This window comes from Fusarium mangiferae (assembly GCF_900044065.1).
Source record: "Fusarium mangiferae strain MRC7560 genome assembly, contig: FMAN_scaffold013, whole genome shotgun sequence".
Classification (NCBI taxonomy): Eukaryota; Fungi; Ascomycota; class Sordariomycetes; order Hypocreales; family Nectriaceae; genus Fusarium; species Fusarium mangiferae.
In genome coordinates, this window is record NW_024573933.1 from 1542092 (window position 1) to 1567684 (window position 25593).

At 49.6% G+C, this 25593-nt stretch overlaps 8 protein-coding genes across 8 annotated transcripts; 3 read left to right on the forward strand and 5 right to left on the reverse strand.

Moving 5' to 3' along the window:
• Positions 1-65: 65 nt before the first annotated feature.
• Positions 66-911, reverse strand: FMAN_00492 (uncharacterized protein; the record flags this gene model as incomplete). The annotated part of the gene is made up of 2 exons (XM_041822349.1): positions 66-836; positions 891-911. 2 exons carry the CDS (start codon positions 909-911, stop codon positions 66-68), a joined length of 792 nt encoding a protein of 263 aa, XP_041688038.1.
• A 2372-nt stretch (positions 912-3283) lies between these two features.
• Positions 3284-4668, forward strand: FMAN_00493 (uncharacterized protein; the record flags this gene model as incomplete). Its single annotated transcript, XM_041822350.1, has 2 exons — positions 3284-3437; positions 3485-4668. The coding sequence occupies 2 exons, from the start codon at positions 3284-3286 to the stop codon at positions 4666-4668; spliced, it is 1338 nt and encodes a 445-aa protein (XP_041688039.1).
• A 1028-nt stretch (positions 4669-5696) lies between these two features.
• FMAN_00494 (related to rna-binding protein fus/tls) lies at positions 5697-6781 on the forward strand (the record flags this gene model as incomplete). Its single annotated transcript, XM_041822351.1, has 3 exons — positions 5697-5794; positions 5852-6687; positions 6744-6781. The coding sequence occupies 3 exons, from the start codon at positions 5697-5699 to the stop codon at positions 6779-6781; spliced, it is 972 nt and encodes a 323-aa protein (XP_041688040.1).
• Positions 6782-7132: 351 nt separating this feature from the next.
• On the reverse strand, positions 7133-7963 carry FMAN_00495 (uncharacterized protein; the record flags this gene model as incomplete). The annotated part of the gene is made up of 3 exons (XM_041822352.1): positions 7133-7335; positions 7385-7477; positions 7531-7963. The coding sequence occupies 3 exons, from the start codon at positions 7961-7963 to the stop codon at positions 7133-7135; spliced, it is 729 nt and encodes a 242-aa protein (XP_041688041.1).
• Positions 7964-8557: 594 nt separating this feature from the next.
• On the reverse strand, positions 8558-10927 carry FMAN_00496 (uncharacterized protein; the record flags this gene model as incomplete). Its single annotated transcript, XM_041822353.1, has 2 exons — positions 8558-9310; positions 9362-10927. The coding sequence occupies 2 exons, from the start codon at positions 10925-10927 to the stop codon at positions 8558-8560; spliced, it is 2319 nt and encodes a 772-aa protein (XP_041688042.1).
• A 1895-nt stretch (positions 10928-12822) lies between these two features.
• FMAN_00497 (uncharacterized protein) lies at positions 12823-14839 on the reverse strand (the record flags this gene model as incomplete). The annotated part of the gene is made up of 3 exons (XM_041822354.1): positions 12823-13417; positions 13468-14117; positions 14195-14839. 3 exons carry the CDS (start codon positions 14837-14839, stop codon positions 12823-12825), a joined length of 1890 nt encoding a protein of 629 aa, XP_041688043.1.
• A 5594-nt stretch (positions 14840-20433) lies between these two features.
• FMAN_00498 (uncharacterized protein) lies at positions 20434-23553 on the reverse strand (the record flags this gene model as incomplete). Its single annotated transcript, XM_041822355.1, has 4 exons — positions 20434-22998; positions 23054-23340; positions 23401-23456; positions 23516-23553. The coding sequence occupies 4 exons, from the start codon at positions 23551-23553 to the stop codon at positions 20434-20436; spliced, it is 2946 nt and encodes a 981-aa protein (XP_041688044.1).
• Positions 23554-23984: 431 nt separating this feature from the next.
• On the forward strand, positions 23985-25274 carry FMAN_00499 (Palmitoyltransferase PFA4; the record flags this gene model as incomplete). Its single annotated transcript, XM_041822357.1, has 1 exon — positions 23985-25274. The coding sequence occupies one exon, from the start codon at positions 23985-23987 to the stop codon at positions 25272-25274; it is 1290 nt and encodes a 429-aa protein (XP_041688045.1).
• Between the last annotated feature and the right edge of the window lie 319 nt (positions 25275-25593).

Here is a 25593-nt window from a genome sequence, read left to right on the forward strand (position 1 = left end):
GCTAGAAATGCCTCCTTGTTTGTGTGTAACTTGGGATAATACTTGTTCCTTCTCGTGACCTATACTTATCGTTTCATTCTTCGAGGTTGCAACTTCGCAGCTTCGGTCCAACCTTGCAACCCATCTTCACCGGCCATGGCACGCGCCTGGTCGAGGGTAACATTATCATAAACATAATTCTCCTCTGGATCATGCGTTTCCTTGTCTTCCCCTTCGGCCGCTGTACCATACTGACGAGTTTCCTTACTATTAGATTCATCGTCAAGAGAGATGCCCCGGCCATCGATGCAAGTCGGCTCATCCCACAATCTCAAGGCAAGAACCATGTGAATACCAAGAATATCTTTGACCTTTCCATCCATCTCAAACACTTCGTGAGGCCGGGTTGAAAACCCAACCTTTTCGTTGCCGATGACTCCAACTTGCGCGCACAATATAGCATTATCAAGGGCATCTCGAGTCCTGGTAGCCCACTTGGGCATGGGCCTGAATGAATGGATATATCTCTTTGGAACCATAGCGTCCGGTCCATTCTTCTCTACAGCCTTCTTTTTCTTCCCAGCTACTCGAACGGCTTCCCAACTTTGATAGTGAACACTCCTGATAGTGCCCTTTATCTCTCTGATCACTGCTGCGGTCCGAAGCGACTCCTCTTGTTGGACAAGAGCGACAGACTTGTCGAGTTCTTCGAGTTCAATGGCGGTTTCGACGAGAGATGGAAAGTCATCTCCAATTTCTGAACGGGCATTCTGAAAGTCTTGAATGAGTTTGCGAGCGTTTTCGATTAGCTCATCGTGGCTCTTGACTCTCCCGATGAAATGGCCACTCTGCCATGACTGAAGGATGAGTTAGTTTAGATCCAGAATGAACTGAAGAACGGGATCGTTTACCTTTTTGCAGTAATATTCCATTCTTCTTTCTGAAAACTAAAGGAAGAATGCAGGATTCAGACGAGAATTGCCACAGCCTGGAATGTTAGAGGCAGACGTTGTGACTCACGCTCACAACTGGGAGATCTACAGTCCCGTGACCACTCCTTCAAGATCCTATCACTTCGGTCGACATCCTGAGGCACTGAAACTTTTTGAGCTGCCTGCAGTCGCTGTTAATAAGTGAGAGTCATTCCTTCGAACAGGGACATGTTAACCAAGCTACCCTGCATGTGCCAAGCTGCAGGAGCCTGGTGGTGTCAAGATGACGCAGCAAACTAGAACTATCAACCACATGATGTCTTTCCTAGAGTTTATCAGAGTATTCGAAAAAATGTTGTTGTATATATTCCCACGAAAGAACGAAGGTAAACATAATTATCTGAATGATGAGTATGGAAAGGGGAGTGTGGAATATAAGTGGGATTCTTTCGGAAGAGGAATCAGGATGGAAACCAAAACAAGACCAGCATTTTGAACTCTTGTGAAGCGATAAAAATGAATGGGAATCAGCCACTTGGACATACCCAAAGATCTCAGTAGCTTCGAGCATACATCATTTCAAGATACCCATATACACTAAGTGTACGCACAAGATACCTCGAGCTGTGAACAAACCGAATGTAATAAGTGGCAAGACTTTAGCCTCGCAACTTGTTATAAGGAGACAATTTAGCGATATGATCAGCTATAAAACTTGGCAAAGTTGCTTGGGGGTTGCTGAGCCGTGATAGGCGCGATCATATCAACGTCAGCGTATGATAATGATGAGTGCTAGTATAGACATATCACTTACATACTGTTAGATATCTCTAGATACTGCAACAAGCCAGAGAATTATAATAAATTTCATATTCATCTTGAGTTTATTGATATTATAAACGAGTACTTTGGCCCCATGAACTTGACATGGATCGCAGGTTCAGGATACAGGATGACCCCTTTACAAGCAGTAAGGGGTTCAGGTACAGAGAAGGGGGACTCAGCAACCGCCATGAAGTATATATTACTCTTAAATCAACTGGGGGCCTTCATATGTGGCACAGCGTCAGTGATTTTCTTCTCTATGGATAAAGACTTAAAGAACAGAGATCATGATCAGATACAGGTCGTCAAAACATTGGCAACACTCCCCTACTATCTCAGCCATAAACCGTGTTTTGCGAGAAACCTGACTCAATCCTTACCGACGAGACAAGCATTGACTTACTCCCCTGTAAAGTCGTCAATGATAATTTAGAGAGACACACCAGAGTTGTTCCACTCAAGACATACCGGTTCCTTAATTCGAAGCGTGGCTTGGGTTGCAAGTATAATCAACTACAATTGACAGAACGATTTGCGACTTATATTTTAACGCTCACAAACCAAATATTGGAGTGGCCCCAATCGTATAGGTACATTGGTGCTGTAGAAGCAAATGTTGAGGATGCAGGTGGCTTTCACGTGGTTGATCTCAATGTTCGCATAACAGGCTCTTGCTGTCTGCCATTACTACGAATGCCCGTCAAAACCTAGCAGCTCTACGTTGCACCGTCCTTCTATATTGATGTGCAACAGCGCCGTGACGAGTTTCTGGATATGTTCATGACTGAGTTTCGAGATGGTAGTAAGTGTGCGATAAGCTGGTATGAAGACCAAGAAACGAGGAGCAGTTTCACTGAAATTGTTTTAGGAGGACAGGATGACGATAGGTTAATAAGGGAACTTATGGATCGTGTTTATGAGATACCCAAGAGTGTTGTTACCGCTCAGCTTGAACCAACATGCTTGGGTGATATCGATGGATGATATGCGAATGTACTATCGCATTTGGGATTGCCGTATTTTACTAGATGCAGATTCAGCTCGTATAGCTAATGCAGGGTCTTGACGGAGAACATGATCCGAATGTCGTTGCAGGATAGGTCAAGACTCAGTGGTTGGTGGAACATGAGAGAGCGGGGGATCAACACCAGGCGGCCGACCCTTGGGTGTTAGTGGCATGAGACAGTCCAGAATAGCTTCAGCCACTTGAGTTGAGGAACAAGTTGTAGGAATGAACAATGATTACAAGGCCTCAAAAACGGGAAAATCAAGCATATTTCTAAGTCTATTTCCTAGTCTGAATACGACCCTTCTCAGTGTGAAAAATGATGTGTTTGAGTGGTGTAGCACACAAGCTTTCAGCTTCGACCAACCACCATAAAATAGCTGCATGCGTCTGGCTTGGTAATGGTCCTGTCAGCTCTCCCTCATCAACTAGGCACGGCTGAAACAAAGGTTAAAATCCCTATCCGTCTTAGCAATCGCACATATAGAGCCTCCTTCTCATTCTTTTCTCCCACATATCTTTCAGTCTCAGTCGAAGCAAGATGAACTGCAACGAGCTCCAAGAACACTCTAAAGCAGATTGCTTCTTGGTCAAAAAGCCGAGGGCGCTACAATGGTTCTACAAGGGACAGCTTATCAAGGAGAAAGAAGAGGAGCGCCAGGCAGGTCGCTTCGAGCTGTTCCTAGACCTGTTATGTAGGTATCTCTGTGCTATCATTCAGGCTTTTACTTACAGTCTGTAGATGTCGCCATTGTCGCCAACTTCAGCGATGAGCTTGCTGAGCACCCCGATGGCGCTCATCTGGCAAAGTATATACTCATCTTTGCGCCGGCATGGCACATCTGGGCTGATCTCCGCGAGATCATGAACTCGTATTATACCGATGATTTACTGCAGCGACTTGTTATTCTTTGGGTCATGGCCCTTCTGGTGCTGTATGCGAACAATGCCAACGATGCAGATGAGGATATTACTGCAATGCGGACTACCGTTGGAGCGTACCTCGTAGCACGCTTCACCACCCTCAATGTATTCCTTGTCACCTCGTTTGCAGCGTATCAGCACCGCACACAGGCCCGGATCATGGCTGGCTTCATGTTTGTCGGTCTTGTCATCACTATTCCGCTCTTCCTTGAGGACATAAGCATTCGAGCAAAAGCCGCCATTGTCGCTGTGGGCATCTTCTATCAAGAGGCGACATGGGCGCTTACTCTGAGTCCCTGGATCAAGGCCAAGCTGCATCTGACTTACAGTACTGCTGTTGACATTGCGCACGAGATTGACCGAATGGGCGCTTTCTTCATCATCATTCTCGGCGAGTTTGTGTACAGCATCATTGTTGGCAACAAGACAGGCATTGGTTTGACTTCCGGATACGCCAAGGCTGTCTGCACGCTAATCATCGCATTCGTGCTGAACTGGGTCTATTCCAGTGGCGATGGAAGTATTCAGGCAACACATCCGATTCGACGATCTGCTTGGACAGCCTTTGGCTTCTTTCTCTTGCATCTACCTCTATCAGCATCCTTTCTCATCGGAGGCCACATCGCAGCTGCGAGCACAGCGATTGAGGAGTTTGAAGACGGGCAGCGCTGGCTTCTCGGTGGAGGGCTTGGAGTTGGTATGTTTTGTCTCTGGGTCTACGGCATGTTATACAGGGTCGAAGGTGAGTGCACTCTATTCATGGGACAGACGACACGAATCAGCATGAGATTGATCATTGCGATCATTCTCGTCGTAATTCCCGAGTCACATAATCATCTCAATGCAGAGAGTTTCATGTTCGTTATCATGGCCCTGTTTGCCTTCCTCTTGATATGGGAGACCATTGGGGGCTTATCCAGGACTTCTAAGTTCTTTGAGCCTTGGACGAACAGAAATCCGCCGCCGGAGGAGGATGACAGAGAAGGCTTGGCGGGCGAGTAATGGGATTGCGAGGCACCTTTCGGAAAAGGAATTGGCATATTGGATCGTTTTCGGATCGTGGAGAATCATAGTGGAACCGTTCTCATGCCAGGCATTGATTGACTTGAAGCTATGGTGCACCGCCACAGCAAGCGATCGTCACTGTCTGCGTCATTCGTGGCGTTGGAAGCCGCGGGTTTGATACGATCAATCTTGGAATCTGGAGGAAAACACCGTGAGGCAGCCTATGAATACGTTCGGTTGTCACCTTTGCACAGCACTTGCTTGGAGTGACATAACACTAAATAGCCGTTTTAATTCCGAGAGGGAGCTAAGCTATTCCAGGATCATCAATGCATGTGCAAGCAACTCCAAGACGTGGCCTGCAGAACGTATATACTGTAATTGTAACTGCAGCTGTGATCCTAGGCCACCTTGGCGCATCACTAACCGTATCTTTCACTGCTCAGGTATTTGGATGCTTCTAGAGTCAATCGCTCGCTACCTTACCTTAATGAATGGAAGGCTTGGTCGGAGACCGGGCGAGGAAGCCGCGGACAAGGTGGCTGTGCTCTCTCTACATGACAGCGCTTGCACCAATGGCGTCACCTGTGCTTCGCATGTTGGGGGAGGGGCAACCGGGGTTTCGGTGATTGCCCCTCCAGCTCCAGATCCAAACTCATGCTGCTTCTCCAAGTGGCGTTGACGCGAAACATTCAAGGTCACAAGTGGCAGGTGCCAGATTGCCAAGGGAAGTAGGCAATGTGCTTAAATAGTCCCTCGTAGTCTTAGCTTTTAGCCTTAACTTACCTTATCCTTGGCTCTCACGTCGTGATCTCGATATTCAACTTCCCCTCTTTACCTTGACCTTACTTATTCCTTGTACTACACAACCTTAGTACCTAGTACTCATCTTATACCCACCTCCTACATCATCGACTCTTGTTAATTCCTCAGACGTCGACCTACCACAAATTTCTCGCAGAACACCGTTGTTGCACTCTATAACATCATCTTTATCGATCGTGTACTTTTCAAATCCTACTTCGATGGCCGACTTTGCTCCCCCGTCTGGTCCGCCTCCTCCTAAGGCCCCCGAGGTTCCTGCCGGATGGGCCGTACGATGGAACGACCAATACAAGGAATGGTAAGAACTTCACTTTGCCTACACGCGCGCACAGCGCCGCTAACATGCGCACCACAGGTTCTACGTCAACATTTACACAAAACAATCGCAATGGGAAAAGCCCACTGCTCCCGTCTTTCCAGCTGATGATGCCGCACCCGCCGGCCCTCCGCCCGGATACGACCAAGGCAATGCGCCCATCCCTACAGATACCAAGAAAAACCCCTATGAGGACCATCGCGATCAGCCAGCTGGCGGTCCTTCCGAAGATGAAGACGCTAAGCTAGCTGCGAAGCTACAGGCCGAGGAAGACGCCCGCGCCCGAAGTGGTCCTGGTGGTCCAGATGTTCCTGCGGGATATGGAGCATCAAATAGCCCATACCCTCAGAGCAACAGTCCCTACCCCCAGAACAACAGCCCGTACCCTCAACAACAAGGCGGCGGTTCTTATCCCACAGAACTTCCCCCTAGGGAACGGGGTGCTAAGAGCGGTGGTGGGTTCTTGGGCAAGTTGCTCGGCAAGGGAAAGCAGATGGCCGGAGGCCACCAACAAGGCGGTGCCAGTGGTTACGGCGGCTCGCAAGGAGGCTACGGAGGTGGTTATCCTCAACAACAGTACTACGGCCAACAGCCCCAAGGCTATCCTGGACAAGGCCCTCCAATGGGTTACGGCGCCCAACCTCACTACGGCGGCGGTTATGGCGCGCCGGGAGGTTATGGTGGCTATGGTGGCGCTCCTGGTTACGGAGCTCCTCAGGGCGGCGGCTTTGGTGGAGGTGGCCGTAAACCTGGTGGTGGTGGTATGGGCATGATGGGAGGCGCTGCTCTTGGTGCTGGTGCTGGTCTGCTTGGTGGTGCCATGATCGCAAACTCTTTTGATAACGATGAACAGGACGCCTACCAGGATGGGTTCGGTAAGTTTTCATTCCAATTCTCCTTAGATGTAACAGCTCGCTAACTATCTTTACAGAGGATGGTGCTGATTTCGGCGATGATGGTGGCGACTAAAGAGCGTCATACGTTCTGTGTGCATTTGCTTAAGAGGAGTCTGAGTGTGATATTTCCGACTTGAACTCGAAATTGGGTTTGCTTTGTGATTTATGGGCAGGATAGGAATTGGGTACGGAACGAGGATATGACGACAATAGGTTGTGCGTAACTACGCCGTGACTAGTAGTTAAATAAGGTTTACACTTCCACAACAAACTGATGAGGGAGGGTTCAATGGAATAATGATCATTGCTAAATGCTCACAATGCCATATCTCATGATCTACTTCTTTATCGTCCGTTTATGCCCACAGGGCTGTGTATCCATCCAACTTTTGTAGTCATTATATACCCAATAACTGCGCAACATTTACCGTCTTACGCCCTGGTTCTTACTGTTGCCGTTACCACCATTGTTGGCTGGGGTGCTCTCCTTGGGCTTGGAACCAGCGAGATACGCAGCCATGTCGAAGTTGGTGAGAGGGTTGTCACCAGATGACTGACCGGTCATGGCAGCGCTCAGGGGGCTGTTCTTTCGCTGGGCCTCGAATTCGGCGCGCATTTCAGGGTCCACTGGATCTTGTTAGTATAAATCTGTTTGCGAGTGTGAATGATTACATACTGCTGTCCATGAGCTTCGGCATGCCCACCATGAGAACCAGACTGACGAGAGCCATAAGGATCATGGGGTTCTTGAGGATAGCAAAGACCGAGACTGCTACCCGTTAGCGCTGATCGGTTCACGGAGAATTGCAAAGCGAGACTCACACTGCGGCCTCTCCATAAAGTAATTCTTTCCCCCAATGGCCCGCAGCTCAAAGCCTCGACCCTTACTCCCCTCCTTCACCTGCACGACCTCCCCCTTATTCCCCCAGTCATTGCCCCGATACGTCTCCCAAGCCCTCACAATTCCCTCCTCCCCATCCTCAGCAAGCTGAACATCAACCCTCAGCGGATGAAACGCGTCAGTCGGACAGTGAACATCAGCAAGGTACGAGCCAGGCGTGACGTTGTGAAAGACAAAAGTGTTAGCGGAGGACAGTGGCGCGGCGAAGTGGACGCCTGCGGAGGAGAGCGTGGCGTGCGTGTTGGCGGGGATGCTGAAGGGGTTGGGGTTAGAGGGGAGATAGAGGGTTAAAGAGTCGGCGAGAGCGAGGGGGAGGAGCGCGAGAAGAGCGCTGGTTTCGAAGGTGAAGCGCATTTTGGGCGGTGGAGGTTGTGAGAGGTGAGGTTAGATAGAGGTTGATGTTGTGACGTTTTTGGTGTTGGAGGAGAGAACAAGTGGGCCAATCAGACGGGGAAGATGTGCGGGTGTGGCTTGGATTGATGCAGCCACAGTTGAGAGCTTCTAAGCTTGATATCAACACAGGATGGGACTGAACAAGTGCCTAGGCAGTCAATTGGTGCTATTCACGTTAAGCAATTAAGAGTACTTTGAAGCTTTTCATTGTCGTACTTGACTGCCTTGTAGATGCAATGTCTTCATTTTGACATCCGCCACACATCTTGTTCCACTAACACAAGAACAAAGCCCTTCAATGTCTCACATGCAAGTAAGGGGGAGAACCGAGTTGGCATGAAAAAGAGTGGCATAGACGCTCATCTAAATTACGCTCTTCTAAAAACTATTTATTTGGGTATCGAGTTCATCAAAGACGCATAAGTCCACTCCTTCGTTTCCCGTGATATGAATCAGACATTTCAGTTCATCCGGCGTCACAGATCGTATAACAAACACTTTTTGGTCTCATCAGCAGCATTATCCCTTCCCATTTGACAAATAAATCCCTTCCCTTCATGCCTCAGATGCGCCGTTGGTTGTGGCACTCTTCTCCTTGAGCTCCTTGACCTCGGCCTCGAGGGCCTGGACCTTCTCAAGAGCCTCCTTCTTCTCGCCCTGGATGGTCTTGACCTTCTCAAGGGCGTTGCTGAAGGCTGACTGTGCTGTCTTTGTCTTCTCCTCGGCGTCAGCTTTCTCCTTCTCCAGAGCAGCAGCCTTCTCCTCGGCGGCCTTCTTCTCGGCCTCCAGGGTCTTGGTCTTTTCATCTGCCTCCTTCTGCAGGGATTCGGCCTTGGCGACGGCGTCGGCTTTCTCCTTCTCAAGAGCTTCGACCTTCTTAGCCACCTCCTCAGACTTGGCGAACTTCTCCTTGAGCTCCTTGAGTTCGTCCTCAAGGGACTTGGTCTTATCGGTGGAAGACTTCTTCTCGGCCTCGGTAGCAGCCTGAGCTTCCTCGAGCTGCTTCTTGAGAGCAGACTCGGAATCTTGAGCCTTCTTTGCGTCAGCGTCGAGAGCAGCGACCTTGGCCTCGGCCTCATCAGCCTTAGACTTCAATGACGCTTCAGTCTCCTTGGCCTTAGCCTCGGCCTCCTCGACCTTGGACTTCAATGAAGATTCAGACTCCTTAGCCTTGGCGGCATCGGACTCGAGGCTCTTGACCTTGTCCTCAGCCTCCTTGAGCTTGGCGTTCAAACCAGACTCAGACTCCTGGGAGTTCTTGGCGCTGGACTCAAGTTCGGCGATCTTGGCCTCGAGCTCCTTCTTCTCCTATGCAAATGTTAGTGGCTTGATAAGTATGTCATCATGGTGAGTACTTACGGCTTGGGAAGCCTTCAGGTCTTCCTCGGCCTTGGCACCCTGGGCCTTGGCCTCCTCAATTTCCTTCTCGAGCTCGGCAAGCTTTGATGTCTTCTCGCTGAGCTGCTTCTCGACAGACTCGCGTTCCTCAGTGGCAGTCTTGAGCTTAGCCTCGGTCTCTTCCTGCTTCTTCTGGACGGCCTCGCGGTCGCTGGTGACGGTCTTGAGCTTCTCAGCTTGCTCATCACGTTCCTTCTCGAGGGTGTCATGCTCGTCGATAGTAGACTTGAGCTTGGCTTCAAGGTCGGCAGCCTCCTTCTTGACCTTTTCCAATTCAGCAGATGAGTCACCCTGAGCCTTGTTCAAGGCAGCGGTGTGGTCCTCGGTAAGCTTCTTCTGAGCCTCCTCGGCAGCAGCAAGATCCTTCTTAGCAGTCTCGAGGTCCTTGGACAAACCATCATGGGTAGACTGAAGAGAACCATGCTTCTCCTTCCACTCAGCAGCATCCTTTTGAGCCGCGACAAGCTCGGAAGAAGAGTTGCTCTTAAGAGACTCGTTGCTCTTCTCGAGGTCAGCAACCTTCTCTTTGAGCTCAGCAAGCTCCTTTTCAAGGGACTTGTTGGTCTCCTCGAGAGTAGCATACTTTGCCTGAAGGTCACCAAGCTCAGAGAGCTGCTTCTTGAGTTCAGACAGCTCGTTCTCAGAGTCGGCCTTGTGCTTGTTGTGTGTTTCTTGGAGAGCATTTGTCTTCTCTTGAGCCTCGGCGAGGTCCTTCTTGGCAGTAGCGATCTGGGAGTCGGACTGCTCCTGGAGCTTGTCGAGTGTCTCTTGGAGAGCGGCGTACTTCTCCTCGGAACCGGTCAATGCCTTTTTCTGCTCGTCGAGGGCAGTGACGGCGGCGGCCAGGTCGGTCTCGAGCTTGGCGTGGCTGGACTTTAGGGTGGTGAATTTGTCTTCGGAACCGGTCAGAGCCTGCTTGCCTTGCTCAGCGGCGCTGGAAGCGGCAGCTAGCTCTTCCTCAAGTGTGCTGTGGGCCTTGGTAAGAGTCTGGTGCTTCTCCTCGGCCTCGGAGATCTGTGTCTTGAGAGTAGCAATCTCCTTGCTGAGAGCAGCCTCGAGGGCCTCGCGGGCCTCCTTGGCCTCAGCAAGCTCTGCCTTGAGGCTGGCGAGCTCATCGGCAATGGATTGCCTCTCCTGCTCCAGGCCCTTAAGCTTCTCTTCGGTAGCAGTCAGGCTGGTCTTAGCATCCTCGAGCTCCTTGGCGTTCTTCTCAGCAGACTCCTTGGTAGATCGGAGCTGCTCGGAGGAAGAGTCACCGCCCTTCTTCAACTCTTCCTGCAAGATTGCGATACGGGCGTGAGTCTCATCAAGGGCAAGAGAAGACTGAGCCTCAAGCTCCTTGATCTTTTCCCTCAAATCCTCAGCATCTTTGGATACTGTTGTGCATTCCTTCTCCTTCTTTGAGAGGTCTTCCTCGAGGACGGCGATGGTTTCTTCCCTGTCGGCAAGTTGCTTCTCGAGAGCTTGTCGCGCTGCGACGGAGTCTTCACCGCTACTACTGGAGAATGCAGAAACAACGCCGCCCATATCGAATCAGTAATGGGGAATGTGGGGTGTTTAAAAAAAAAGTTTGAGGAGAGGAGGGGTCAGGAAGATGATCGGTTAAGGCAAGAGAGGAGGAGAAGAGGGGAAGAAAGGAAACAGAATAGGATCACTAGAAGATCGAGAATCTCTTAGAGTTCTTAGGTGAAAAAAGAGACAAAGAGGTTGGCTCGGTTGGAGGTTGGAGATGCCGTTGTTGAAGTATGAGCTTGAGGTGGTGTTGCAGTAGCGGCAGCGGATTATGGAGACGTAAGTTATCGGGGGGGACAAAAAAAATCGTATCAGGCCAGGCCAGGCCCGGCCAGTCCACCCCGGGCTCCAGTCCAGCTCCAGATTAGGTAGGCCACCAAACCTTGCGCTAAACAGCTAACCACCAACACTTATCACCAGGCTGTGATAATTTTCTCAGGCGGTCACCTCGGCGATAAAATGAATGGCTGGGCCGTGCCGTGATTTGCACTTGGATTTACTGTTTCCTGTTCCTTCTCCGTATCCTTTAGGCAAGTAAAAGGTGCCAAAGGGTCAATTGGCGGCCTTACCGCACTTTAGCATGGGATCTTTCGGGTCTGAATTTGCTGCCCATCATCCAATATCCACGCAGCTTTTTTGTCCTCTAGTGGGGTTGTCAATGAACGACATGTCACCCTTGTAAGCTCCATCGTTCAGATTTTCAATCAACGTACATCCATATCCATATGCGTTCCCGTTTGTACCTAGGTAGGTAAGGCAAGGCAAGGCAAGGCAAGGTCCTAGTACTCCGTAGGTAGGGTGGTCATCCATGATGTGGCATGCTTTACCGCCTATCATTTGATTCAAGAAATGTCGCATTGTTACGTTGGCATTTGAACAACGAGGCCGAAAATTGAATTGTCAATCAGACTACCTCTACTCGACACGGACTCAGTCAGAGCCCAATATTTCACTCCCAATTCCTCCCCTCCCCTCCCCCTCCCAAGACAAGTCAAGGCATGACCAGACCAGACCAGACCCAACCCCCCATCAATGAACAAACTTTTTGTTTTGGTCCCGCCAAAAAGACTCCGTGCTTTATCACCCAACGACTCATGGGCCTGCCTCCTGGGTCCCGGCCTCGCCATCATGCACCAATTTCTATTGTATCCGTGCATTGTTTCCTCTATGCTGGACATTTCGTCATCATCACTTGCATTGCTAGACCCTGGTGCTGCTCTTTCACATGCCTGTTACAGTCAAAGCTTTTATGTCGACATCTATTATGATATGCCTGACCCGAACGATTCACTGAGTGAAACAAAAATTGAGACAGAGCTTCAACGGGTCTTGATGAAACATAACCTGCAGAATGCTACCTTTGCATATGCAGGTGCCTATATATAAACAAACATGTCTCATGCTCGCTTTTTCTGGTCCTTTGAGTCACACTCCTCTCGCCTTTTCGCCAAATTACTTTTCATATCGATCAGTATCCTTCCAAAGGTAGGTAGATATCCAGCCGTAATTCCTCGGCTTGACCGTCAAGTAACCCCGGTTTATGCGAATCAAACTGGAGTCCCATTTGCTTTTTGCTCCGCCCAAGACTCCATGCGCTATCCTTCATGGACTCGTCATTATATATTCCATTTCAAATCAAATTAGAGTGTAATCAATGCATTTCCGGCATGAGAGAGGAGTGATTCATGTTAGCGCGCCATGCAGGGACTAATTCTGAAAAGCCACCATGTCCGATCTTGGCGATCATGCCCAGCATCAAAGTTGAGGTCGTTTCCGTTTTCAGGGGAACCTCAACAGACATCCTCCATTTCAAGAGTTGTCTACCTCAATTGACAGAGGTGCTGGTGGGTTCAGCTTCCCGGTTGTGTCATTAAACAAAAGTTGAACATAGAGTAGGTGGTCGAAGTTACTCATCTGAACGTAGCTCGGAAAGGCCCTTCGACCTTGACATCCCTGATACCTTCCGGCATCAGTCGCAGCCATTCATTCCAGCTCTCGAGGTCAACGTTGTCATCGTCCAGTCGAATAGACAAGTGTAATTGGGGACTGTTCTCATACGAAGAGAAACTTCCTCGCGTGGGGCTGTTCTGGTACACCGGAGAAAGAAAGATAGACGGAAGCCTCGAGTTGCCCGACATCATCATGTGTAGCGGAGAGGGGAAACTGGTCAATACTTCTTTCTCTGGATACTTGTCTTGCACCATTTTGGCGTACTGAGAGAACAAATTCGCGTGCAGCTCGGCAGCCGAAAGAGGACTCAAGCGTGCTGCCCGGACTCGCAGTTGTTCAGCAAGGGCCCGTGTGAATGCACAGCGATCAAGATCGTAATAATGCTCTTCTGACACCGAAGCTGCAAGCAGTTCCAGGACGCCCTGTTGTCGAACCATTCTGGAAGATGGGTAGTATGCAGCATCCATGATAATCAACGTATCGGCGCAAGCCTCTTCGAGAGTTTGTTGTATGCCACCCCACCGGATTGTTGAAGCTTGTTCTGGATTTCGCGAGCTGCTAAGTCTTAGTCGGTATCAATGCAGAAGGGGTTGCAAATGGCATACCTAGCTAGGACCATCTCACGGTTACCATCGAGGTATGTATGTCCTGCGTAATATACTATTTTCAACACATCGCGCTCATCGCGGTCCTCAACAAACTCGTTGAGTGCCCTTGATAGCCACCTCCATGAGCTTTTGCAGCCGTCAGAGGACGACGGGATAGCTTGAACTTGGAAGTTGTAACGATAATACTTATCAAAAACCTCAGCGAGCTCCCGGACAGCCGTCTGAATTATCGGGACCTCTTCATCGTCTTGCCAGAACAGGAACAGAACCTGCACAGAACTGTATCGATCCCGACTGGGAGTGGAAAGCATACGCCCCACATTGGATTGGAGATCGTTCTTGAAGCTCTCGATGCCAGGTAAAGACAGGGACTTCTCGAGGCGAGGGCCTGATGGCAAAGGGGTGCGAATTCGAGCGTCACTTAGCGGAGGGCGGCCGGGCAGGTTGGAGCCAGGAGTACTGGAATCGATATCCATTTCCTGGGTATCGTGGAACAAGGCCTGGACATTGCTAATCGCAGGGGCGGGGCTCAACGGTCGGCCGGCAGCAGCGAGGGAAGGTGCAATATCCTGAATAGTCGGGCTATGCGAGCGATGAAACTTGGTTACGACGTCTTCCCATGTCATATTATGATGACTGGGGTGGCACTAAAATAATGGAGGTAAGGGTTGGCATATAAGTCTATATAAAAAGGTTTGTGTGGCACAGAATGGGTATGACTTACAGCGACTCGTCGCCTCCTACAGTCGATGCATGCACCCAGCTTTCGAATGAGTGCAGCGCGTTCTCTGGACTGCTGAGAAAGGGGCCCGGTCCGTCTCCTGCTCGTGCGGCGGTTGTTAGAGACGTCGGAGCCATCCTTTATAGAGAAAATGGACTGGTGCAAGTTAGGAGAGGTGTCGGCACTGTACGATGTGTTATTGGTCTCTGTGGAGGCCAAGGTAGCGCTAGTGGCCTGAGTTGAGATGGAGGAGCATGTGTCCTTTCTCAGAGGCGGCGTAACGGGGTGGAGGTTGTGGTGAGGATGGTGGTGGTGCTGCTGCTGTTGGTGTTGTTCGAACGTATAATGCGCCGGCGAGGTCGGCGACGGTTGGCGGAGCGGGGGAAGCTCATCTGAATTTTGCGCAAGTGAGTGGACGGAGACTGATGCGACAGCTGTTGCTGCGGCGAGAACAGCAGGCAGCGAAGCAGACTGAGCAGAGGGCGACGAAATTGAAGGTAGGGATGGCGTCGGAGCGGTTTCGGATACAGAGGTCGGCTGCGATGGAGATGGAGACGGCGGAGGTTGCGGCTGTTGGTGTTGGTGTTGCATGGATGGAGCAGCAGGAGCTGGAGAAGTCTCGGCCATGCTGTGGGCGACAGAATTCATGCTGATAGGTAAAGAGGTCGGATGAGCGTCAAAACTATTCAAACGCCCATTATCTCAAACTTGAGGGAGGAGAAGGGTTGAAGGGAGAAAGAACAGCTCGTAGATCAGGAAGCCTGCCAATAAGCCAATTGCTTAGGTATATATATTTCTGTATTGCCAGTGGGTGTGTCAATTGTGTAGGTGCAGGCGCAAGCATACGGCACAGGCTGCACAAGCGATGGGCGCGATGATATTTGTGCGTAGATAGTGCCGTGAATGAAGAAGTGTTCACCCCACTACCAAGCGTTTCCAGCTTCAGCAAATAGAAGCGTCAGCAGTGTACAGATAACCGCAGCTTTGCTGGCGCACTGAACGAGTTGGTGATGCTGAGAGAGGAAGATTCGCAGAAGCAACTTTGGTGAACAGCGAACTTAGAATAGCTTCTGTGTGGGGAAATCTTGAGTTGGTAAGGCAGAATATTAAACACCCTGGGGCGAACTGAGAGACGCAGAGACAGATGGAAAGAAGATCCCGAAATACTGGGCAATTCAATTGATCGCAGCGGAGTGCAGTGAGGCCCGGCGCAAGTAATGTATAGAGATATGGAGTGGTAATAGCAGACCAACGATGATTAAGCCGACAATGAGCTTCACAGCTGGGCCTTGAACAAAACGAGAATGTATCAACGTCTAGCTAGGTGCGCGATGCAAGATAGCCAGTGGACGATACCTCAATTCGTCGCAAGACGCGCAGTTTCGGCTGCTAGCTTGTGGGATCGAAGGAAGTGTTTGGTCGGATCAAGGCGATCTGAAGGCGAGATGGGAGTCGTATATACGAAAAGCCGGCTTGTGATGTACTAAGACGGATTTCAAGATGGAGTCCAGGTGAGCGTGAAGCGCAAAGGTGAGGCAATGAAGCGGACCAAGGTCACTTGAACAAGAAGATGTGATCCGAGGGGATGCTGAAGAGAAATAGCTAACAAGAACAAGAAAAAGACAGCGCAAGTTCATGCCATGGAAAGAGACCGAGAGTGTTCCGTCGTCGCGAAGACTGACCTGAGATGAATGGAGTGGGGTGAAGAAAGGTGAAGAAAGCGGAGGGGAGGGCGTGGGAGAGAAAGCTACAGCTATGAAACGGCCAATCAGACAGTAGTGTGTATGGGCTCACAAGCGAAAGTGGGATGGGGAGGGGCGTGCGCGGGAGCCTTAGGTACTAACTCACCATGCACGGCGGAGAGGAGCGCTGCTGGTGACAATGCCCGCCAGAGGGGAAGTGGATTTCCCCGGGAAGCAGGAGATCAAAATGAGGTAGCTTTTCACGGCAAATACATGGACTGGGTACCTGAGGTGAGAGTAAGGGACCGGCCCGGGAATACATTGGCTTGCATTTAGGGGTGCCTGAGATTGGGTAAAATGGAACGATATAAAACGGAGTAGCCTGAACTTTGATGGTCACTGGATTTCTGGAGTAAGGTGGGTTTAAGGTCAGTCGAGGTCAGAAGCCGAATATGGACAATCAATACCGAATTGAAGTAACTGCTGCCCATTGAAACATTGACTGAGAGACATACATTTGTTGGGGATTCTCACGAGCAAGACTGAGATAAGATGCATGTCTTAATCATCACACGAAAAAATAATCCAACATTTCTCAAAAAGCCAATGACAGACAACTCGACCGCGGGATGTGGTTCGCGAAGCAAGACAAGGTGAGACGATTCAGGCTAGACCCGGCTGTAAATCCCGGCCGAGGTGAGCGGTAAATCTCGGTATGAAATGGAAAATGGCAGCACCTTCCGTCTGATATCACAATGTTTTAAGCAATCAATCTCGAGTCTCGAACGTCCCAGGACTCGAGGAGTAGGGATCTTGACAACAGAACCTAATTGATTAAATCTGCATCCCACTAGACTGGTTAAGCTACAGTAGCGTTATGTGATGATACGCGGCTCTGGCGGCAAATGCCACCCTTGTTTTTCTTTCTTCCTTCCTCCCCTGCTTGCTTGCTTTGTCTATAATGTACTGTACCTTCCATATTAACATACGCTTGTAACGTGACGACGTGGGTTTCTGGCGTCCCTGCCAATCCAAACATCACATCAGCAAAGGACTTTCCTCGGAATTGCTTTCTTTTTCGGAGGCAGTACATCTCATCTCCCCACTGAATCCCCCTCAAATGTGATCCATCCCTTCTTTATTAACCGTACCCAAATATGTCGATTTCAACCGCACATCGGCTATTGGCACCTGGCATATTAAGATCGAGTAACATGTCTGTCAGACGAGGCGATATCGGCTCAACAGGGCTCTAGTCAATACCTCCGAGCATTGGGCCTTCCATTGGACGAAGGAGGTTGCGATGTTCAATACTCAAGACCGTATAAATCCGCCCGCATCAAGCTTCTTCTGACCAGACTGAACGATTACTATGTACTGATCCATATGCATATTGACATAAACCGCCGGACATCTTGTTTGAGGCAGAACTGGTGGAGGCATCTATCAGCCAATCTTAAGCCAGCAAAGCAAGAACTTGGTCAAAATGTGCTACAAGTACGCTTGGATCAGGTTCAGAGATCCATCTCCCAGTTCAAGTCTATGGTCAGATAGTCTGCGTGCAACCCGAACCACGGACTGATGGATGGCTAAACCCTGTTCGTCGCATGGCACCCTATGAAGAGATCCGTGCAAGGACCCGTTGTCCAAAGCATCTGTTTGACCGGAGGTGCAACACCGAGCACAGACGATAGAGCTCCCCTGGCTCCCAGCGTCACAAGCTGGGACGCATCACGCCGTTGGCTTCTTCATGAACGGAAGCGAAGAGCTACCCAACACTCTCTTTTTCCTCTATCCTCCCCAGTTTCAAGATTATGCTCCAGTGGCATATTTGGAGTCTGGAATCGCGACTGCAAGCATAGACAATATGTCTCATGTTTGCATTCTGCGTTTCCACCTCCATGAGGTGACCGGGTTCCGTCACCGGCGGGTCGGTTGTCTGCGGCCAGCCTCGTCGGCAGCTGCAACCTATATGCTAAGACATGCTATGCTTACATGAGTACTACGTGGTAGAGAGTAACATCAATTGGCCTTCTGTACTGTCTTTGTCTTTGTCCCAAAGCAAAAGCAATTAATCAGTGCCACTGCTTGGCCGTAGCCTTGTATTGACGTTAGGTTTTATTCGTTTACTGATGACTCAAGTCTTTGTAGGTACGTCTATGTGCTGATAAAAGGCCCAGCCTTATATGGATATGACGTGTGGTATTGAATCGACTTCCCCTTTGACCATATTTCTTATATTGAGACAAGACAAGTGCTCGATGCCGTTGAGGCTCGACACTTACCCGCGGTTAATCACTTACACCTAGACCAGCTCCATGCACTTACCAGTCGCACTACTGCGAGTTAGAGCTTGACTCCCACAAATCGTCCCCATACTTTAGAACTGGTTCCATAGGCGCGCCTCCGTATTGCAGAAGCACTTCTTAAGCCATCCAAGGAGAAAGAAACCGCTCACACTAGCACCGCACGGAGTGTTGTCATTCGCCGCCCGTCAACCCCTGTTCCGGTTCGGTGAGAAGGACGTGTGGCCCGTACCCACGCTACATCAAGGTGATTCGGCTGTAAACTCGGGAAGAGGGACGACAAACTCAATTTGTCAACCAGGCACGTTATTTGATGGGGTTTGTTAGTGAACGCTCAGTTTCTCGCTGCAGAGCCCCAGGCACATGGCCGACCGTCCATCATCCGTCATCCCGTTCCTCCAATTATTGTTAGTTATAACCTCAAGTATTAGCCACGCTCCCTGTTCTATGTACGGCATACTGTTCCTTGAGACATGCACGACAGAGCTGCCTTGCACTAAGTACGGAAAGCATGAATTATGTGCAGAATTCTATTACGGCATTACAATTATCAAATCGACTCGATTAGATTGGACCAGCGGTGGCTGAATTCCGCCCAACTTCGACATGAAAGAAATTTCGTCTTTCAGGTGCTTGCTCGGCTCACCTCACCCCAGAATTCGTGAAGAGAAATCATCGGCAGCTAAGGGACCTAGACGTCAAGGGCCCAGTATCACTATCAGGGGTTCCTACTGGTCGAGTCCTGGGTCAATTCTCCGCCCCCATGCTCACAAACCAAAGTCAGGGCCCAGTCTTTTCTTCTTTTCTTCTTGACAAAGGCTGTGGGCCTAGCATCTGGTTGACAGATTCACCGAGGTTAAGTCGAATGCTACGAAGCAAAGCCGCTCACCTCGTAAGTGTTTGCAATGTTCCTGCGGATGCTGAGAACAGCTGTGAGTTTCCAGTCTTGTTTCAAGACGGTAATTGGCTTCCATACGCATGGCCACACACATTGTCAGTTGTATGTCGGTCATTCTCTCACATACTTATGAGCATAGCAAGCCCATATATGATCCCATATTCATGGCTTGAATCATTTTGTGTCTCAGTATTCCTGCAATGGGGTGTATGCCACCTCTAGCACCTCTTGGAACAAAGAGGGTGTTGTGATACACACCAAACTCTCTTTCACCCCAGTCGAACCTGGGTCCGGGTCTTCACCGAGATCTTTTCACGAGACATCATCAGATCTGATCCACTTTTCAGTTCTCGTTGTTGGTCCAAGCTTGAGCAAGGACCTCGTTGATTCATCGGCACAATGTTCCTTTATGACGGATGGGCAACCGACCCCGACGTGACTCTGAGTCCTTTGCAATAGGCCAATCGGTGTTGCGATCTCCACCAAGCACATTAGATTCACCGATACAAGGCGTCTTCAACCGACGGGAAAACAATCCGAACATCTTATTTAACCAGTTCGATTGTCATTAATTGGGTCGAGGATGTTAGATTTACACACGAAGCTGACACATTTGAAAACCATGGCATCTGACGGAGCTCTCACCTTCATTTCACATCACATTTGCACGACGCTTGGCATGTTTCCAGATCACCGCATGTTGGGCTGTTACATACATACCTCACAGCTGTTAAAGGTCAGGCAGTGACTCCGGACTTGTCCCCGGTGCTGGTTCCCGAATATCGAAAGGCACTTGCCGGACTGGGCCCCGTACCCATATGGAATTGGACAGAGCTTCCGTCTTATCGGTTCATCGTAGGCCGAGAAGACCGTCCCGGTACCGCTCTTAAGCATCCGCCACGGCGGAATGACCGCGGCGTAACTGCCGCCTACTTCACGTCTCACTAAAGGCCCCAGCTGCCGCCTGTATTTGAGTGTACACGGAGTCTGTAGAGGTTTCGATGTGCATCATGGCTGCTGCGTCCCACGAATCGAGACCTCCAATGACAAAACCCCTGGTTTTTTTTTTTCGAACTTATGGAGACTGCATCCTTTTGGGATGCCGCTCATGTGATCTTCGCATCAAGCTGTTCAGTGAGTAGTACGGTTTGTGAGTCCGAGCAACGTGGATCAATTTCGTACGATATTTCAATCATCAAAGGTATACTACTCGTATTGGCATCCTGCTGCATGGCAAGCGACTAGCTACTCCGGTAATGATGCTTCATGGCTATGGAAAGAAATATACAAGAAGAGGCAGACAGATCATTAGCTTAAATGAGATAGAGATTCCTGCCACCAGTTAACCCATTATAATCACCACTTCTGATTCTTTGTCCATGGAGAGCTCACAAGCTCGCCCTTATCATTCTTACTTGTCCCGATCTCATCACGTTTGTCATCAACCAACCTCGCCCATTCAAGCAGTAGTCTGAAGAGGTAGACTTCTTTATCCTTTTCTCCTAACGCTTGGTTTGCCCACTTGGCACCCTGCTGTGCAATCCAGGCCCCATCCTTGGCCAGCCCCTTCATGTCAGTATCGCGCCCGTTGAGGTATGCTTTCTTCTGTGTACCAGTAAAGTATGTCAGGGTGGTGTGCAAACCCTGATAACGCGTATCGATGGGCACGAAATGTAGCCAGGGAATCAGGCGATCGCTATACCACGTACGGAAGATGGTGGAGATAAAAGGTACGCTCTTTGAGCGGAGCACGCGGAGAAGGTCGGGTGACGGCCCGTAGTCCTTGTCCAAGAGGAGGATATAGCGGTATTCGAGGGGCTCCTGGTCCTGAGCCTCGTTGACGATGGGATAAGTCTGATGAAGAAGCTCACAATTGGGACCCATACAGCCTGTGTAATTGTTCATGCCGACACTCGATGGGAGGACAAGATTTGCTTCCGTAATTGGTACCTTTTCATGTCGATATACTGATGGGTCTTTTGCCGTCGGAAGAACCATTGATACCTTGTCATCGGGATTTTGATTTCCCAGCATATGAAGGAGCCGAAATTTGTGATTGCCACGCAAGGCCTGGTCTGAAATAACGCCATTGTCAGTTTGACCACGCCAAAACATGGCGTCGTAGCGACGGTCAAAGTTCCAGCCTATGTCAAGTCTGTCGTCATCTTCCTGTGGAGGAGGTATTAGGATGTCATTGAACGGTTCCGACTTGGAGAACCCAAATAATGGCAAAAGGTCCCTGATTGGTTCCGCATGAGGACTCGAGAGAGACATACCATGGAGGTACTTGAGATCAGGCTGGAAGCAGTACTGAAGTGATCGTTCCCAGTTGACCATGAGTTGCGCTTTCGAGTGCCTTCGTACACAATCGGCGCAAAATTCTCCAATGTTCCAGTGCGGGTTGGTTCGAGTTCGTGAGCCGGGGGGGCATGCTTCAACCTGCATCTGGCGATAGTTGGCTGGGCTTATCAAGGAGGGCTTCTTGATTTGGGGATGATCCGGCAGCGCTGGCAAAGGAGCGGCCACAGGAGTCTCTGCAGATCTGGCCTCCTCAACCTGGTCTGCGTCATCTTCTTTGGCTGCCCTCTTCGATATCAGATTGACGATTGGGGTCAGGTCAGCCCTGTTGTGCCCATTCGCTGTCTCCCATGATGGAAGAATCCGTGGTGTAATTCCCAGGTTAACGGGAAAGAGCATGTCAGGGAGAAATTTAGCAAACTTGTTGATGGTTAAGACGAGGCCGTCCAGCACCTTGGCATCATGGCCAGTGACTTCAGGTAGCCTCGATGCATTACCGTCCTTGATACCGATAGTATGGATGCCAGGCATTTGAGACAAAATGGAAGCTCGTTGCCGAAGCTTGTTGGGTGGGATAGCTCGGAAGGGGGCCAAATCTTGGTCGATCTGATCGAATTTATCAATGACCACAGTATCCTTAGCCAGGTCATACCAATCTGCAAATGCCGGGGGAGGATCCCGTCCTTCATGTCGTTCCTTATAGATCTTGTGAGCAATGGGAAGACTCCCACTTGTGCTCGCTTCCTGCATCCAACGGTCTTGCCTGATATTGGCTCTGTAAATGAAGTCATTGACAGGATGACGCTTAAAAGTCTGCGGATCCGACTTGGCAATGAACACAGTAGTGCCCACAACAAGGCCAACGAGAAGAGCCATGAGAACGAATCTTCTGATGAAGATGACAGATTGAATACCATGAGTGTATGTAAAGATGATCATGCCGAAAGCAATGAAGTAAAGTGGGGTGATCTCATTAAGGCGTGTAGGGTGAAGGTATTCACCGTAGTGGAAGATGTTATGACAGGCCTTTGCTGTTCCCACCAGAAAAGTGATGATAGCGGATGGTGTAAGTGGTGATGTCTCGCAGACCCAGAACGTAGCTGAGATCATGAGTGCCGCAAAGGCAACACTGTCGACGATGATATCAAATCCGTAGAGAAAGCCGAACCCAGCGTGAAGCACAGACGATCCCCTGAAAAGCCTGCTCCCTACCCACACAAGACTCATCGATATCGAAGAGAGGGTCAAGACTGTACCCAAAGTTCGTAAACGCAGCTTCGCGGTGCGTGACCAAGCGAGCAAGCGCCAAAGAAGAATCACGATGATGGCATCAAGCACAAGTCCCATACACTGCAAAGCAAGGGTTGACCGCTTGCTCTCGAGTAGTTCAAAGCAATAGTACGTGGAGCGTGTTATGCGGCCTGTGGCGTAGTATGTGCCTGTAGAAAACACCACGAGACTAGACACCGCCATACTGAGCATAACTCTTGGGCCACTGAACCAGTCGACCAAGTCATCAAAGCATGAACGCCAGGGGTCATCAGGGTCTTCTGGTGGTGGAAAGCCCCATTTCCTTCGAGAAGTGAAGATTTCATAAGCGAAGAAGAGTAGTGGTAGAAAAGACTGGACGGTTATAAGCTTCCCTACTATCCATCTGTGATAAAGGGCATAGTCTCACCTCGAGGCCAGGAGTTGCACATTGTTGCTGATAGTTGACGCGATGAAAAATTTCCAATCTCAATACAATACATAATACAAGCATTGGAAGGGACAGTCTTCTCGGCCTTCCAGGAAGATGTGTGTTCTGCCCCCTTCGAGCATCATGTGCACCGTCAAGTAAAGAACCCTGGCGACGTGTTGTGAAGCGTCCGTCTGCGCCAGGAAACCACTTGGTTATACAACTGACTCCATAGCATGCTATTCCGGAGAGCATAAATACAAGAAATGATGATAGTCTCGGACTTTCTAGATAATATTTCATGTCAGGTCTGATTGCATATCTGGAATGACAGGGCTATGACTAACCTGTTAGAGAATGGCGTTCAAGAGTTTGAGATATGTAAAAGAATGAAGAGGTAGCACTAGAAACAGCATTAGCTATTATATATATTAAGACTCGATAGTGAGGGGAGAAATGTACCATAAGGCAAACAATTGAACCACTGTATCTCCAGCCATGATGGCTTTATCAGAACCCTCAAGGCAAAGATAGACTGGAACAACAAATTTTTAAGCTTGAGAGCGTCTTCAAACTACTCATGTCGTCGCAGTCTGGCTTTTGACTCTCAACCAAAACATAGATATTAACTCCAAGTCAGTATTTTCATCAATCGAAGTTTCATATCGCCGTCATGATGAGAAAACACAAGACAACACCCCTGCTCAGTTCTGGCTGATTATCAGGGGACTGCTGACGAACGCCCCTGAAAATTACATAAGCGGGCTTCTATTCGCTGAGCGTTCTGGATATAGCGGTTTGGAACACCAACGGTCCACTAAAATTTAGGGGCATCATGGCTACCTACCTTACCTGTCAGCCAGCCTGTCTACCTATCTGATAACGACTTTAAACCTCCATGTGATGTAACAGCTCAAGCTAAAGCTTCATCATGGCCGGCCTCAACGACGTGCCCTTCATCAAGGGCCTTGCCGTGCCCTCTGTATGTGCTCTAATCACATTTCTTGGCTATTTCTCGCAGTTTCTCTTTCACTACTCGACGTCCCTCGAACCAGGTCCTCCCTCGCGCCGCGAAACCATTATCTTTAATACCCTCCTCTTCACACTATGGTTAACGTACTACCGAGCCGTGACCGTCGACCCGGGCCGATATATATTCAAGGATCGCGTTATTGACGCCGATGGACAGCGATGGTGTAACAAATGCGCGGCGCCTAAACCACCTCGGGCGCATCATTGTCGCCATTGTGCCAGATGTGTTCCCAAGATGGATCACCATTGTCCTTGGACTAGAAACTGTGTATCAATGACAACCTTTCCTCATTTTCTACGCTTTTTGGTATATACAAACATATCGCTCTGGATGCTTGGCTACTTTCTATGGCAACGCTTCTCTAAGATCTGGGAACATCGAAACCTCCCTGCATACCTAGGACCTAGCTTATCTGGACTCATCGGACTATCGCTAATTGCGATCGTCAACTTCTTTACCACTATCGCATTGGGTATCATGCTCATCAACACTGTTAGGTCATGGATATTCAACCAGACCATGATAGAAGGATGGGAGCAGGAGCGCCATGAAGCTCTCATGGATAAGGGACCTAAGGACTGGTGGGACATTACAGGTCCCGATGGCGAGAAAGTGCGCTTCGAAAGACTTGAGTTCCCCTACGATATCGGTTTCTTTGACAATATGGCTCAAGCAATGGGCACCCGCAACATACTCATGTGGTTCTTCCCTCTCGGAGGGAACCCCACCATCGCTAAGGATGGCACTGGCTCAGGCTGGGAGTGGGAGGAGAATGGCTTCAACCGCGTTGAAGGACTTTGGCCTCCTCCCGATCCCGACAAAATCCGTCGAGCTGCAAGGGGTTGGCCTGCTGCGAATCGTGACTACGCCGAGGAGCTTCGCCAAGCGAGTATGAGCTCCAGCGAGTTCAAGGCTGAGTTTCTCAAGCGAAAGGCTGACGATGAGAAACGCAAGAGACATCTCATGGCGGAACTTGAAGAGGTTGACGACTATGATATGTATGACGATGAAGAGTATGACCGTGAATTCGATCAAGGTCTTGGATGGGTGAACTCGGATGGCGATAGACTGCGAGATTATGGTGTTGATGAGGAAGAGTCAGAAGCTGAAGCGGCAGACGAAGATGTGCCCCTAGCCGAGCTCATGAGAAGACGAAAAGTTCTCCAGCGAGATATTTCAGACGATTAGATGACATAACATATATGATAGAGATAAAAGTTCAACGTCAAAGTATTTAACCCCTTCTAAAAACCTGTAATCTTCTTGCAATGAATATGAATATCTCCGTCGATCAGTCCGTCCCAGAACGACCCTTCCTACAAACGCTTGCCCAAAGCATCAAGAAAAGAAAACCAAAACCAAACTCGGCCGTGATTTCCTTGCGGCTTTCTACACACCTCGGTTGCCCAGCACAGTCTTGTTCGTTTGTATGCAACAGAAGAAAGCATACACTGTCATATACCATCCCTCCTCTTCTCTTACACACTGTGATTTGTGTCATGCAATG